At 40.3% G+C, this 17,138-nt stretch overlaps 1 protein-coding gene across 1 annotated transcript in view; it reads right to left on the bottom strand.

Moving 5' to 3' along the window:
• STK39 (serine/threonine kinase 39) overlaps window positions 1–17,138 on the bottom strand; it is a 323,108-nt gene that overhangs the window by 124,815 nt on the left and 181,155 nt on the right. Inside the window, exons 11-13 of the mRNA XM_069577324.1 lie at window positions 9,721–9,843; window positions 9,597–9,626; window positions 1,988–2,050 (exon numbers count right to left, since the gene is read on the bottom strand). Of these exons, the coding sequence (XP_069433425.1) occupies window positions 1,988–2,050; window positions 9,597–9,626; window positions 9,721–9,843 (216 nt within the window). The remainder of the gene's footprint in view (window positions 1–1,987; window positions 2,051–9,596; window positions 9,627–9,720; window positions 9,844–17,138) is intronic.

The raw sequence follows: 17,138 nt of genomic DNA, 5'->3' as shown, positions 1-17,138 counted from the left end.
CTACTGGGCCTTGGAGGTGCACAAAGGTTGGGCCCTTTAAACTTCAAAGATGCAGAGGAAGAAGGAACCTAGCAGATGAGGCCACAGTTTACCTTCTCACCTAGAGCCTGTTTCCTTGAACACAGATCATCAGTCATGAATGCCTCTACTGAACAGGCCCTTCCTACTTTGTGAATCCCTGGACATGAGCCCTTCCTGTCACAGTAGAAAAAATAAGGAATTTTTGGTCAAGACTTGGCTCTGCCACTGACCAGCTTTGCAACTGTGGGCAAGTCATTCTGTGAATGTATTTTCTCATTTACTAAATGGGGATAATATTTGCCTTGAAAGTTTCCTGGGAGAACAAATACTATATATGAAAAGGAGTCCAACTATACCATGTTATACAACACTAGGTATCCTGATCCCTTTTTCCATTTCCTTTGTTCTTTGCCTTCTGACCCTTTATTATTCCTACGTCTCCTTCTATCATTCAGCCAATCCCTGTAATTTATATCAAGGTGCTACACTAAGTTGCCTGCAGAGTCGCTTCAGTCGTGTCTGACTCTGTGTGACCCCATGGATGTAGCCCCGCCAGGCTCCTCTGTCCATGGGATTCTCCAGGCAAGAACACTGGAGTGGGCTGTCACTCTCCAGGGGAATCTCCCTGACCCCTGACGTGATCGAATCCACATCTCTTACGTCTCCTGAAATGGCAGGCGAGGTCTTTACTCACAACTAGCGCCACCTAGGAAGCTAAGTTGCTTAACACAAAGTAAAGACATAAACTTAACCCTGATTCCACCTCTAAGCTGTTGTGCAACCATGGATGAGCCACTTGGCCTCTGCAAATCTTTGCTTCCTCATCTGTAAAACAAGGGTCAAAGACTAGATGTCTGACCTGCAACCACGAAAGCCCATCACTCCCTCTCCTACCCATACAGCTATTTCATAACATACAGATCAGGTGGAATAGAAATAAACTTAAATGGAATATGCAGATTTAAGGGGGAAATTTGATCACCAGGCTGGTAATACTTGATAGTATAACCACGCTGGGCTTCCCTTGTAGCTCATCACGTAAAGAATCCACCTGCAATGTAGGAGACCCTGGTTCCATTCCAGGTTAGGAAGATCCCCTGGAGAAGGGATAAACTACCCACTCCAGTATTCTTGGACTTCCCTGGCAGCTCCTGACTGCATTGCAAGAGGCCTGGGTTTGATCCCTGGATTGGGAAGATCCCCTGGAGGAAAGCATGGCAACCCACTCCAGTATTCTTGCCTGGAAAATCCCATGGATAGAAGAGCCTGGCAGGCTACAGTCAATGGGGTTGCAAAGAGTCAGACATGACTGAGCAACTAAGCATAGCACATAACCTCTTTGAGAGCCAAAGGGCTTACTATTAACTACATGCAAAATCAAAACAGGGGGCCTACACTCTGAGTTTGCATCCACAGTCCCTACCCTGGATAGCTCAGCATCCTTCATCAGGACCCAACACAACTCATGGCACACGAGTTCTGTCACATAACTTTTAATACAAATTCATTTCACAGTCACTGAACTATTATTTTTACAAGGAAAGTTGTAGAGATAAACTGGCTCATGAAATTCAAGGATAAAAGAATTACAAAAAAGTCATAGAAATCCAACCGGGAGCAAAAAAAGAAAAGTATCAATTAACTATAATGTTTTGTGACTGGAACCTAGTAGAATGGTGAGTCATTTTCTGTCCTTTTCCCATTTCACACAGTACCAGCAATTTTGGAAGCAGTCTGGTAATCAGTTCTTGCCTTTGAACCTATCATTTAAAGGTTGGAGGCCCTGAGAAGCATGGTCATTAGTGACAGTCCTCTATTTTTCCATACCCATTAAAAAAGAGAGTTTACAAGCCCCTGCTCTAGAAGCACTACCCTGATACCATCTATCTTTCTAAAATGCCAGGATTTTTTTAAAAAATCTGTCTTCAAAGCATCTCAAATGTAAATGACAGGCAGAGAAACGTACCTGTGAGTCCTGCACAGAAAGGGACTGTATCTGCTCGGGGATGCTGCTGGCGTTCACCACCATCTGTTAAGAGACCCACCGTTACAGCACATTAGGACGCTGAGATGGGACATTAAGGTCAGTCTGGTGACATAAGTCTCAGTTATCAGAGACGAAAATCTTAAATAATTTAAGGAATTTTAAAGCACCATTTCCCGGAGTGTGGTCCTTTGACAACCTTCATCGGGATCACCAAGGACACAACTTAAAGATTCCTGGGTACCAGCTGGCCTATGATTCAGAATTTCATTGAGACAGGAGAGAATCTGTATCTTTACTAAAGTGCCCAGGTGACCCTTATGCTTTTAGAGAACCACTGAGCTTAAGTAAAAAGGCATGGACAATTTGGTATTTTAAACTTGATAACAGAAAGATGCTCAAGGACCATTTTTCTTTCTCATTGCACAACTTCATCTCAAGATGAGAGCCCCTTAATGAAAGGATGTTAGGATTTGCACAACTTGCCCCTTTTAATCATTACTTTGAACAATTTATTTACAGCACTAGATTTCAAAAACTATCTTCCCCAGAAGAGAACCTAAAGTGAGAGATTATATTTTTTCCCTCTAAGCTAGAAACCTGACCCCAATGTGATACCCCAAATATTTCTGCCTCAAGGCCCACTTTTGTGAACTCTGCCCTAGAACACAACTTGAAAGACAAACTGCAAGAGACACAGCATCAATGAAGAATGAAAAATACATATTATTCCCTAAACTCACCATCAATTCTAAAATTATCAGAAGTCATCAGAAATTCTTTGTGCCCGAGTTTTCTAAAATTTGAACATAAAATTTTTGTCTGCTTCTGCAAAGATAACTGCATGTATGTTTCCACAAAAAATAACTGAAGACAATGGCACCCCACTCCGGTACTCTTGCCTGGAAAATCCCACGGATGGAGGAGCCTGGTAGGCTGCAGTCCATGGGGTTGCTGAGGGTTGGACACGACTGAGTGACTTCACTTTCACTTTTCACTTTCATGCATTGGAGAAGGAAATGGCAGCCCACTCCAGTGTTCTTGCCTGGAGAATCCCTAGGACGAGGAGCCTGGTGGGCTGCTGTCTAAGGGGTCGCACAGAGTCGGACACGACTGAAGCGACTTAGCAGGTAGCAGCAATGAAGAAATAGGTGGAAGTGCAACTGCATCTGCAATTTACTTTGAATTGCGTCCCAAATCAAAGATGGACCAACAGATGAATAGACAACTGTAAGATGAAGCAAGTATAGTAATGGCAGAATTGAGGTAATTGCTGGGTAGATGTTCACTATAAAATGCTTTTAATGTTGTCATATTTTGGAAATTTTTCACAGAAAAATGTTGGGGTGAAATGATTATATTAGAAGAACAAATAACCTATATTTACTAACCAGCCAGAGGACCTTCCCCCACCCCAAATGATTTCTTGTAAAGAAATTTCCAGACTGATTCCACAATCTTCTTTATCTTTAAATTAAAAAAATATATATATTTATTGAAGCAGAGTTGATTTACAATGTTGTGTTGCTTTCTGGTATACAGCCAAGTGATTCAGTTATACATATATATTCTTTTTCATATTCTTCTCCATTATGGTTTATTACAGGATACTGAATACAGTTCCCTGTGCTAAACAGTAGGATCTTGTTCATCTATTGTATACTAGTGTGTATCTGCTAATCCCAAATTCCTAATTTAACATCCCCCCCCAATTTTAGTAATTATAAATTTGTTTTCTATGTCTGTGAGTCTGTATCTGTTTTGTAAATAAGTTCTTCTTCTTTTTTTTAATGTTTTGGTTTTTGGCCCCAAGGCATGTGGGATCTTAGCTTCTTGACCGAGGATTGAACACTCACCCCCTGCATTGGAAGGCAAAGTCTTAACCACTGGACTCCCAGGGAAGCCCAGTAAAAAGGTTCATTCTTAGTTAAGGTTTGAGATACAACCAAAAGCCACATGAGCACCTACAGAATATTCTACCTTTAGTCAAAGAAGGTTTGTAATCTGGAAAATTCTTAATGGCATTTACTACAGGTGACAACTTCTCTTGTCCCTGGGGAGGTCCATCTCCTGCCTTGACCCTTACTCCTGGACCATCAGGAGCACAGAGAACTACTTAGCTGGGGGCTGGAACCCCATGCATACCACATAGCCTCACTGTGTAGGTATAACCCTGCACGAGAAAAAAACCAGTCTCCAGCCCCCACTGGTATACGAAGTGTGCAGAGACGTATAGGAGAGGTGGAGACAGGGTGTCCCTGCACAAAATCTCTTCCTTGACAACCGACCAGCTCTAGTCTGCTATAGCTCACCACCACAGATCCCATTCTATTAGTTTACGGCATGACTTCTGGGTATACATTTTCAAATGTCAAAACTTCCAAGAAAGCTAACACATTAAGCAGCTGTCATTCATTAACAGTAAAATATATATTTGTCTATTGTGCTTTTTCTTTTTTGCTTTTAAACAGTTTGCTATTAAGATGGACACTTGAGAAAATGAGTGTTTTTACAGGAAGAGGAAAGAAAAATAATAGATTAATACTGGACACAGCCCTGGAGCCAAGCCTCTGGGACTGAATGAAAGAGGAAAAGATCTTGGAATGGAGAGAAAAAAGTGACAACATCCATTTTTCTCATTTTTCATAACGCTCTGTCTAATCTTCTCATTTTCTGTATAGCTAAATGCAATGTGTTATCCTGGATTGAATCCTGAGACAGAAAAGGGATGTCTGTGGATAAACCAGTGAAATTCAAATAAAATCTGAGATTAAGCAGACGATAACGCAGCACTGACATGACTCAGCGACTAGACGACGACAAACGAAAGATCACTGATGATTTTTAGTTGTGACAAGCATACCGAGGCTACAAAAGAAATTAACAGTGAAAGAGCACAGAGGAGGGATGGAGGAGAACTCCAAACTACCTCTGCAAATTTTCTGTAAACCTAAAATCACTCCAAAGCAAAAGGTTTCTTTCCAGAAATACAGAAGACTAATTTTAGCCACAACTAGTTAGAAAGCCAGTCGCCTGCAAAAAGAACACCTTTTAGGAAGTGATGTCATAAAAACATCAAGTTAAAGCCAGCTGTGATGACTACGGCTTGGTACAATCAATTTGGAGGGAGAAATCAAACCTTGGCCTCCAACGACAAATGGATATAAGACAAACGACATGAGAGCTGACAGGCTTTTGGAAAATGCAATGTCATCAGAAGTAATTTTAAAAAGCTAAAGGCAGTTTTAACAATCATCCAGCGATGCAATGAATTTAGCTTTTACATGGTGTCTAAGCTGTGGTGCAATTCACTTACCCTAAATCCACACCAAATGTATTTTCTTTTCAGAACAAAATATCAGAGTTTGGAAACAATGAACCTAGCCCAGACTCTCTGACAAAATTCTTCAATGTACCTGCTATGGGCCCTACAGAGCTTCTGTCATCAAATCTGCCCACTTGGCATCATTGCTTTCAATTATTAAGGAACAAGGACAACTTTCCCAAAGGGATTTCTGAAGTGTCACAGTTGTTTGGGAGGAGGGAGGCTTGTTTGAGACTTCTAGTAATTAGGCAGATATTGAAAACAAATCTTCAGGGACGTGGAACATACAACCTTCCTGGATTCCAGTCTGGACTTCTGAATTCAGAGCAGCTGGTGTGTTTTTCCTAGTCAATGGTCCTTGATCCTAGTTAGCCACATGTCAGAATCATGTGAGCAGCTTTTTATAAATCAGAATTGCCCCAGACATCACTCCAAACCAGCAAATCGTAATTTGATTTGCTGGGTCTAGGGAGCTGCATTTTTAAAGCTCTCAGTTTTTCTGATATGGAACCAGGATTGCAAATCATGTTTTCATGTCACCTAACATATGAATTATTTATTTACTACAAATTAATAATTAATAGTAGGTGGCTAAAACTTTGCAAGGCTATTCCTAAAAAACCAAGTTAGGGACACACTAGGACCAATTTCTCACTGAGTTTGGCTATGAATCTCAATAGATAAGTGTTGTAACTCTGCAGCTTGACAGTTTACACCAGAATGTCTCATCTCCAAATACAGCCCAGTACCTGGCACATCTACCCAATGTCCCTCTGACAAATACCCGCCCCCTGGCCTTCTCGATTTTCTCCAACTAATGCTATTAATACAAAAACTGGACATTCTGTCCTATGCTTCCCGGGAAGCCAAAGAGTCCCTCACAAAACCAGCATTTCTAAAACACCCTTCATCTACTAGAGCATCTCAATCTAAATAGGAACTACTAAGGTTACTTTTTCTAAACTTCAGCTGGATTATAAAACATCTTCTGTCTCTTCCTCCTTTTCTCATCTATTCATAAATATGATAGAAGTATTCAGACATTTGTTTAATGTCTGATTTTCAGTACATGGGTATCTATGTCACCAGCAAAAATGTACAACACACTTACTAGATGCTAAGGGAAGACAAATGTGAATAAAATACCATCCCAGTCACCCAGTGACTTACAGTCAAGTAAACAACTCAACTGCAATTTAAATGATGAGTATTACTGAAAAGCTTATTAACATGTAAATGCAGTGGCATTTCAATGTACCATTTAGTACAGACTAAGCATTTTCTCTCTAAAAGATGTTTAAAGGTAAATGGTACACAGTCTGAGACTGTATATAGCTTTTTTTTTCCCCAGTTTTATTGAGGTATAGATGACAAGATATTTAGCATGACACAGCTTTTGATAATAGCAGCTATAAAAATCCAAAGTCAGCAGATTCTATCACAATTCTATGTCCTTATGCTTTATTTATATGTGCACCCCTCAAAATGCATATACAAAAATGTTAATGGAATATAGTCTATAATAGCAACCTCAATGTTCTCACCAAGAAAGAAATGGTTAAATAAACCACTGTGATATGGAATACCCCGCAGCAGTTAAAAATAAAAAGGCAATTCTATAGCAAGTATTGTGGAAAGATTTCCAAGATATAAGGCAAGATGCAAAATTTTATAGTTTTTATGATCTTAATGTTTTTTAAGTGATATGCTAGATTTCTTTACGTACACATTTGTATGTGAACAAATAAGAAAAGGTCTGGAAGAAAACAGTGCAAATTGATAACCTCTGGAAAGACAGGACAGTCACAGGGGTCTGAGGGGCAGCAAGATAAAATGGTCCTTTAGAGTTATTTCTCTTTAATTCTCCCATACCTTTTACAAGTCTTTACGTCCCTCTCAATAAGGCCTACCCAGACCCACACATTTAAAATTATAAACTCCGACCATACGATACCTCACCCTCTACGCTATTCGATTTTTTCCCCATTACTCCTATTCCATTGTAACAAACCACATAACCGACTTATGACCACTCCTGGATATCATTTATCTACTCCCACCGGAATGGAGGCTTCACAAGAGCTCTGATTTCCTCACTGACGTATCCCCAGTGCCCACTAAAACAGTGCACATCATATGCTCATTACACATATTTACATATATTATTTCTATTATATAATTTACTTAAATTTGTTGAATATATTCAACAATTTTCATTTCCTTTATATCAGATTAAAAAATAGCTTTTGCTTCGCATCCAAAAAGCAATTGGGTGTGACTGGCCAATCACGGGGCTACTTTAATTAAAAGCTGAAAGGACACAGGAACCATCACTGGGGAGAATGAACACAGCACATGATACTGAAATGTCAGCCCTGCCAAAAGCAAATGAACCACCAAACAGAAACAAACAAAAATGGTGGAAGTTGCGTAACAGCAGGTGGAGCTGGTGATGTCTGAAGTTTGGTAGGAGTCATCCAAACTAACGTATACTTTCACAGAAATAAGCCTATCTATATACTTCCTTAATTATGCCCAAGTTGCCAGTATGGGCACAGGTGCCACTGGGAAATCAAAGGAGTCTAGATAGAGTGAAGTGCCCAAGACTTCAAATCCCACTCAAGAAGGTTGACAAGGATGCTTAACAGCAAGCTGACAGCGTGCCATACACCGCTCTCTTTCCTGGCTATGAAAACAGTGCACTTGCCAGAAAGATCCTGCTAGTATTCAAACAACAGATCAGTTTTCAGAGCAGTTTCAACAAGCGCATAGTAAGACACCCTCAAAGTAAACTTAACAAATCCTCATGAAGAAAGGAATGCTACATTTCTAGGTAGTCTATCTAGGTAGATCTCTAGATAGCACCCATCTGTCTGTACTAGAAAGGCATGGCCACAGTGGATACCACCCAAAGAAGATCTGCAGTGAGCCAAGAACGAATGATAAAGTTTGAGTCAAGAATGCTATCGAATCAAGTTACTGGGCTCTATTTCTAGGGAGAACTGACACCTCTTGTTTAGAGACACTCTTAGATGAAAAACCCTGATCGGCACTTCACTCTAGATAAAACAGAAAAGTGGGCAAGAAGAAGGCAAAGTTCATGACAACAGATTAAGGTCATTCCAAAACCATGGCCGCATACATGTGTGGTCCCTGTGTCCTTCTGTGGGACTCACCACCATCCATGCAACTTCCTTGATCAAAGCTTGCATTCTATGTATAAAACAGGGTAATTCATATGATAAGGAAAGGGGGGAACAGGATCTGAAGGAGAGCTACCAACAGGAGGCAGGCCCGTCAACGAGACGTGAGAAGGAAAGAGAATAGAGGGAGGGGAAGATGACAGGGGGAGAATGGCTTGTGACTCTGATGTTCTCCTCTTAGATGACCCATCTGGTTATTTCCACTTAAAGCACAATGACAAGATTTACTCCTTTAATTAAAAGGAAATGTCTGCTAGATTTAAAGAGTTGGGATGGATATCATGTGTAACCCAAAGTCTTCAGTTTTCTTACTGAGAATATATTAATTACTAGCTTTGTAAATATTTGGAGCTATTTAAATGTGCTCAAACTTCCTCTAAGAGAATTAGCAAGTTCTTTGAACTACAGTCATCATTAGTCATTAGGATAATTAACCAGTGGAGGAAGTAATCAAAAGATAACCAGTTCTCAAAGGGAAGAGGATAAAAGAGTGTGTATTGCTTACTAAGTTGCCCAGAAGATTTAAAAATCAAGACCAACAAATTCAACCTAGAGTTTCTAACCATCTGAATATTTTGCTTTATGGTAAACCAAAAATCAAGGAGAAATTTTCCTATATGCCTACTCTGTTTTCTAAGTGACATAAGAATTTAAGATTAAGTGAGCAACTAATTTGTGCTAAGAACTCCTCCACTGAGTGCTTTATTACATGATTTTATCAGTCTCACAGCAATTCTATAAGTACTGTTTGACAAAGGAAGAAGCTGAGGTTCAGAGAGTAAAGCAATCTACCCCAATATACACAGTTCCAAAGTTTTGGATTGGCCAAACTATTCTTTTGGATTTTTCCATAAGATGTTATGGAAAAACCTGAATGAAGTTTTGGCCAACCCAATAAGTCAGAAGGCATGAAGATCTGCCAAGTTTACATGCCTCTTTTTCTTCCTACACCACAAAAACAAAATTCTGAAGGTTCTTCCCCAAACAGCTCAGACTCTAATACTGTCAGGCAGAGGTGAAGGGGAGAGAGGAGGCAAAGAACTAAATAAGGAAACACACTCACCTCTGGATTTTCTTCTTTTACTCTTCGTGACTGTAAAACAAATACATATTCATTAACACACGCCTCAAAAAACCACAGAAATAAAGTTGACCCAAGTCAGCTAACCATCATCAAGGTGATCTACCTTTTCTTGAGAAAAGGCTGCTTTCCCTTCTTCACTTTTCTCATCCATCTCGTCGTCACTCCACTCCCAGTCACCGTCTTCGGTTTTATGAAGGTGACCGCTTGACCCTGGAACTCGTCTCACCTGGATCAAAAGAAATCCACTCAAAGCTTCACCAGTCGAAAGTGAACAGTGCTTGCAAGTGCATACAGCTACCCTGAAAATAACCTGAGTGATTATGAATTCAGGGGTAACTAGCAAGGATTGCCCCAAAAGCCACCCACAGCCACCCACACGCATCCTCTATCCAAAGATACTGTTTCTTGAAATAAGTTACAGATAATGTTTCTTGAAATGAGTTACTAAACGTGTGTAGAACAAAATATTTTGGAAGAGTACCACACAGGTCAGCCATGAAGGATCAAACCCTTTTTTCACTCTGGCTTCAGTTCATATTTTATGAATCACTACACAGGAAAGGCCACAAGGGAGGTTTCAAAATTGCTTAAGGAAATGCATGCGTGTAAGCAACAGACTGTTGATTAAGAGAAGGTGAGGGACCTGGGCAGCTGCTAGCCTCCTGCCTCCACAGCCTACATCACAAAAGCAAGTACCCCTCTATTGCCACCTTGCTCTTTTTCAGCATCTGACATCATGCCTGTTTTCCCAGGATTCTGCTCAACCCACTTGAGCAAAACAAAACAGTATTATTCTTAACACACCTTACAGCCCTTTTGAGGCCTGTGAGAGTGCTAGGAACACAGCAAGATAATCAGCAACTAAGTCAGATGATTTTAATAGATAACAATCTATTATATCTATAAAAACTAGACAGCAATTAGCTCAAAAAATATAGATGTGGCCCATGCGGGTATGCTTTCCTCGTGTCTCTGTGTTTGAAAAGGCAAAACTTTTCAAATGAGAGGATGACTGAGAATAATGAGCCTCTGACCAAAGTAATTTGCTTTAAAAAAAAACAGACTCAGATGTGTTTAAACTAAGCAATGTAGCAAGTGAACATAACAACCTGTGGTCCATCAGTTCAGAGAAGCCACAAGTGAAAAAAAAAAAAAAAAACTTTGGAGACTGTCTAGTCAAACCCCTTCATTTCACAGATGGGAGAACAAAGGCCCAGAAGTGACCCAAGATCACACAGGTATAAGGACAAAATGAAAAGGCCCATTCAAATCCAAGTCTTTCTATGCCATTGAATAGTAACTGTGAAAAAGCAGCCGTCTAAAAATGTCCTTGGAAGACTTTGAAAGAGTATGACGTGAGGAAAGACTGTTTTCCATACTAGAAACTATTCACTTATAGTTCATGAGTCCCACGGGAAATAGCACAGACTTCAGATGTAAAGCAAGCATTTACACGCATTGGATCAACGTGAAGTCATAAACAACACAGACTTGGGGTTGGGTTCGATTTGAAGGCATTACCAGGTGGATCCTGTACAAACAAGCCTGATCACTTTGTCTTGAGCTAAAACATGGAAACGAAAAACTACCAAAAGGTTCTTACTCATAATCACAAACGGTTATGCTCAATTTTTTTTTAAAGTTTTATCCACTTCAAAAAATTTTTTTCTAACTAATTCACCTTCAAAACACTTAGCACTTAGTAAAACTCCTTCTGTGCTTGGCATATATATTTTTCCACTTGCGTTCTGAGTCACTGGAAAGACCTATTTAATGATAGTGATTTTAATGATGCTCATAGATGTTGGCAACGTACTGCAGAAAAGATGCTGAAATGCACTTCAGGGTTTTTCAAACAGATTGCTCATTTTAAAGCTATATCAAAGAAAGGGATAACAAGAAAATTTTCTGTTGACGTATACAGTAAAATTAATTGTTTTCTTAGCAACGCTAATCATGATGAGAGCAACAGAGGAAAATCTGTTAATGACTACATTAAAAGAAAGCATTTAAAGCCACATCTACTACAAAACCTACCGTTAACTAAGAAGTGAGAAGACAAGTAAAACTGTGGATCATAAACAGAAAAATACTCTACCTTCATTCAGACTGTAAAACCCAAGCACGGTTGACAATTACTAACATTCATGTGCTCGTTTAAAAGAGCATACCACGGAAATCTCTCGGAAAGCGAGACAGTGCAGCTTCCTACCCTGAAATTCAGTGGATGTTCTTTTCCCTCTCATTCTACATTTAGAAAATCTGTCCGTTTTGTTTCTGCAAGAGGCATCCAACTACAGACAGTAAAATGGCCAGCTTCTATTTCATTTTAGAACCCTGTCTCCCTCCTCTTGGTTTTATTTGCTGGAAGAGAGAAAGATAAAGCAAAATGTCTAGGATTATAGCCTCGGATATTGAAAGAAATGGTGGCGTTGGCCTTTAAGCAATAAACAGTGATTAAACAAATGGAATGTAGAAATTAGGACAGAGAACAATTAAAAAATCTACGTAGCATAAAATGTTCATATAAGTGTAGCAAGAATAAGAATGCAAATGTATTCCTTAAGGATGTTATCTTGGTTTACTGGAAAGGAAAAAACTCAGCATAATTTGAAACCCAGGTTTCATGGTGTAGTTATATGACACTGACCTCTAAGGAAGAGACCAGAAAGCAATTTTACAAAGTTACATCCTTGTAGGGAGTTTGTAAGGATGACAGGGAAGTTGGAGGTCTTAGAGGTCTTAGAGCTAAGGCAACTAAGTTTCACATGGTTTAAACAAATAGTTTTTTTTTTTTTTAATTTATTACAGAACGGAAGAATAATCTACAAAACAGATGCTTCAAAAAATAAAATGTGTAAAAGCTTCTATCTTGCCCCATTCCTTACAATGGTGAAAACGGAGGTTACTCACCTCTAGAACAATGCTTGCATGCCAGTTACATCATTCTTATTCTATTAAACGGCCCACTCACTTAGTAAAGCCAAGAGGTGACTGAATGAAATTTTTCCTCTGTCAGAGGTTTAAAAAATAACCCAATGATTTTCAGAGATATGAGCTCAATTTAAGTCATAGCTAGAGGTATTCATAAGCTCACAAATCCTCAGGTCAGAGCTGGCAACGGCGAGGTTAGACAAGCCTTTACATGCAATAACATTCATTCCCCAAACTGGGAATAAAATACAATCGAGCAGTTCTATTTATACCAAACCTCTGGGAAGGAAAGTGATATTATTTTCTCTTTCTCAAAACAGTATTTTTATGAAAATCCATTAAAGAAATGAAGTTATAATCCCCCCCCCACCCCCGCCGCAAAAAAAAAAAAGTCAGGCTCCACCAGACGGAGGGAACAAGAGTGTGGTTCCCAGGCCAGTTCTTGTGGCCATGGGGTCGGGTGTCAGAAGCAGAGCTAGGACAGATTGGCTAGGGAGACGGAATGGCAGCAACAAGGGAAACAGTCCTGGGAGCCGCCTGACTCATCTTGCCAGGCTTGCCGCTCAGAACAGGAGCTTTCTATAAATACCAGGACCCAGGACCTCCATACAGTATCTCAGGTCGCCACCTGGTCCCAGACATAAAAACAGGAGGCAGCATGCGTACAGGAGCATACAGGAAAGCCAGCGGAAGCACTTTCTGCACAAGGTGTTAAATGTTAGAAATGGAGGTATGTTTCTCTAACAAACTCCTGAATAAGGGATGAACGTGACCCAAAGAAACACAGTTTTTTCAAGTTTGTCTTAGTTCTGCATGCTCTTTCTTCCAAGACACTGGCCAGCTGCTTACGGTGCCACGGCAACTCATCCAGGAGTGGGATTTGGGGATCTCCTTGGAATGATTTTCCTGCCCCTGGAAATTGTGTATTCCACTTCCCCTTTACTGGCTGGACAAACTGCCTGCCCCACTGCAGCCTGAACCCAAGAACTCATCTCACATCCACACACTGAGAACACTCTGGGCATGGCAGAAAGCAACACTCAGTAACTTTTCTCTGACCAGGCATTTTACTAACCAGACATAGAAAACATGCTTCTAAATCAACTTACTTATAATGTCCCTGAGGCAAGGCCAAGCAAACAAAAAAGCCTTCCAAATCATCAAAAATTAAACTCACCAAGTTTTCAGTAGTAAATAGTTTACTGTCCCCACAGCTTATACTCCGACATTTCCCCTGTGCCCACCAGCTCTCCAGCACCTCCATCCCACGCCTACTGCCTGGCCTCCCTGTGCTCTCCGCCTCTCCCATCAGTCCGTCCTGGCTTCTCCCCTATCACAGAAAGCCTGGAGGCCACAGCTGACGCTCTTGATGCTGCATGTATCAGCCCCCCATGTCCCCGTGCCCGCTCCCGGCCAACCCACACCTGGAGGAAAGCTGTGGGTTCAGCCCGAGCCAAGGGCTGAAGGAGCGGAGGCACTCTGCCTGGAGCCATCACAGGTGATCAGTGGCACTCCTAGCTGACACAGCAGTCCAGCTGCAACCTTGCCCCTCGTCCCGATGAGCAGTAACAGCATCATCTAGAAAGGCTGAATCTTGGGCCCCACCCCAGACCCACTAAATCAGAATCTTCCTTTTTGCAGACTCTCGGGTGACTGACAAGGTCACTCAGGTTGGAGAAGCACCTTGCCCACTGTTGGTCTCTCCAGCCCATGATACCAGCTGTTACACATATAACAAAAGGGACTGTGCTCTTGAAACATATTAACCAATTTAAGTCGACTCCCAGGTGTAAAGAATCTGCCTGCCAGTGCAGGTTCAATCCCTGTGTCAAGAATACGCCCTGGAGAAGGAAATGGCAACCCATGCTGCTATTTTTGCCTGGAGAATCCCATGGAGAGAGGAGCCTGGTGGGCTTCAGTCCACAAGGTCGCAAACAGCTGGGCACAACTGAAGCGACTTGGCATATCATAGGAGTATTTACACAAAGGAAACTGGAAAATAGTACAAATTAGGCATTGAACTCCCCACTTAAGGCCAAAATAGGAGTTCTCAAGGTTTACAAGCACAGCACTGATCAAAAGACTCAGCTCATGGAAACACTGTAAAATTTGATGACATTTCACGTGAATTTAGTAGTTCACATGAATTTAGTAATAATTCCTGAAAACAACCACTTTCATTTACAATGGCAAATATCTCAATTTTATCATATAAGCCTCTCACATTTCACCTTTAAAAGCAACACACTAATTGATTTTTACGTACCAAACATTAGTAATATACAGTAAACTATCTTAATATTTCTCAAACTGACACCTATGGCTTGGGATAACATTTCTCATGAAAGCATCATGAGGAAACACAGAGCGATATATTTTTTTTTTAATGCAGACAGAAGTGAAAAGGGTATCCTCTGAAAAACTGTTTTACATGATGCAAAAAACTGGTTTTTTGATGGTTATTGCCAACACTGAAAGTCAAAGCCTAGGTAATACTGTTGATACAAAGAAAGGAAAACTGTGTATTTCTAAATGAAATAGTTTCTATAAATTGTTTAAGTTATATATACTTATACTAACAAATTATTATAAGTAGATATTTCATCTATTTCCATAAATGCTCTTAAGTTCAAACTGACCAGAAAACTCTTATTTTTCTAATTTTAGATTCAGAAAATAAAGTATCACAATACTTTCAAGATTCCTTTATATTTAGGAATACATGATAAACGTTACAAACACGATCATAAATTTTACCTGTGATTCATTTTCCTGCAAAATAGGAATAAAGATCCTTCTAGTTAAAGCATGAAGTGAGATCCTCAAACTTTCTTAATTATTAGTATTAACAGATCAATGTTAAATTTAAATGTTATGGAAAAAATAATATTCATTTTATTTATGACAATTTGGAACCTTAATTATCCAACAGGATATTTGGGAAAAGTAAAATGTGAAAAATCCAGAACTACTGGCCTAGTTGACATTTCTGCCTGTACCTTCTAAGACACACAAGCATTATTTCTACTATGCGTGTGTATGCCTGTGTTTGTATATACATATAAAGTTTCTGCATGGGGCATTCACTGGATAACAAGACATTTTTAAAATAAAATTCCATTTTGACTTAAAAAAAAAACCTCCCTCCCAAACTTCCCTACCCCTGTCATTTTGACCAAAGGGCACAGTCATTTAAGGTTCCTAACATGACGCCTGGCACATAAACAACTCAAGACATGACAGGCGCTATTATCGTGACTACACTTCATCTTTCTCACAACCCAAATCTATCAAACACTATATTCTGCAAATTTTACCTCCTCAGCTGCCACTGTGCTCGATCACAGGTCCCCTTCAACACTGACCTCTTGTCTCTCCTATTAAAACAAACTGCTAATTCATCTTCTGGCCTCTAAACTCTATTTTATCCTTCATACTGCCATGAGTCATAGACTAGAACTTTCTCCAAAAGAAAAAAACAAGAGCTCATATAGCCTTCAGAATGAGTTCAGTCTCTCCATAACCTTGCCCCAAATTAGTTTTCTAAGACTTACTTCCCATCATATTCAATCAGATACCCACAACCCAGTTTCATACAAATTAAATAACTTTACAACTCTACTTTTCATATCACATGTATATCTCAGCCTGATCTGTCCTTTCAAAATTTCTACTTACTTCTTTCCTTCTAGCTTAAGAGGTGTCGGCCAATTCTCCCAACTGGTATTTTGCCTGCACCTTTATATCATTCTACTCTGTGTGACATATAACAGGTGACATACTGAACTGTATACTCCTGCAGGGCAGAGAACAAGCCTTTCAAAAGAATCACTTATTTTCTCATTCAGTCAACAAAGCCTTATTTAATACCTACCTGGTGACAAGTCCTAGACAAAAGATGAATAAAATCAAAGCCTACACCTTGGAGTAGTCCACACTCCAGAGAGATGGACAGACATTTAAGCTAATAATTTCAATAAAATGTGAATGCTATATAACCAAGATATGAATGCTGTGAGATCTCAGGAGAGAGGATGACTACCTGTCGAGCGCACCAGGCAGGGGAAGTAAAGACCTTATTCCACCCAGTGGGAAGGTAGGGCGTGGAAAGCAGAGCCAGTAGGGAGCTGGGTGGTCTGGACAGGACCCGCCCAGCCCCACAGAGGGAGTGCCCAGCATAAGGAGACTGCTGCCACGGGAAGGTAGCCAGTGTTGCCAGAATTTCCAATTTTTCCAGAGAAGTGGATAGCTTCGGTTTTTATGTGAATGCTCCTTTTTTTTTTCATTCCCATGTTAACACGTTTATGTCAAGTAAAAGCAAAATTCTTCTACACAGCCTAAAAATGATGCATCTGTGGGACAAATCTGTGACAGGCACCCTCTGTGGTCCACCAAGTCAGGGGGCTTGGAATTCAGACAATGGAGAAGCACAGAGGCTTTCCAGTGGCTATGGGGGTAAGGGGGGGTGATCGAATCTAGATTTCTGAAAGCAGAGCAGACCTACGGGGACTTGAGGGTGAACACGGCTGGAAAGAAAAGCAGCAGTGGTAACAGTTCCTGGTATTACTGACATATCACTAGTCACAC

Source organism: Ovis canadensis, chromosome 2 (genome assembly GCF_042477335.2).
Source record: "Ovis canadensis isolate MfBH-ARS-UI-01 breed Bighorn chromosome 2, ARS-UI_OviCan_v2, whole genome shotgun sequence".
Lineage (NCBI taxonomy): Eukaryota > Metazoa > Chordata > Mammalia > Artiodactyla > Bovidae > Ovis > Ovis canadensis.
The sequence above is the reverse complement of the archived record's forward strand: the minus strand, read 5'-3'. Positions and strand labels throughout refer to the sequence as shown.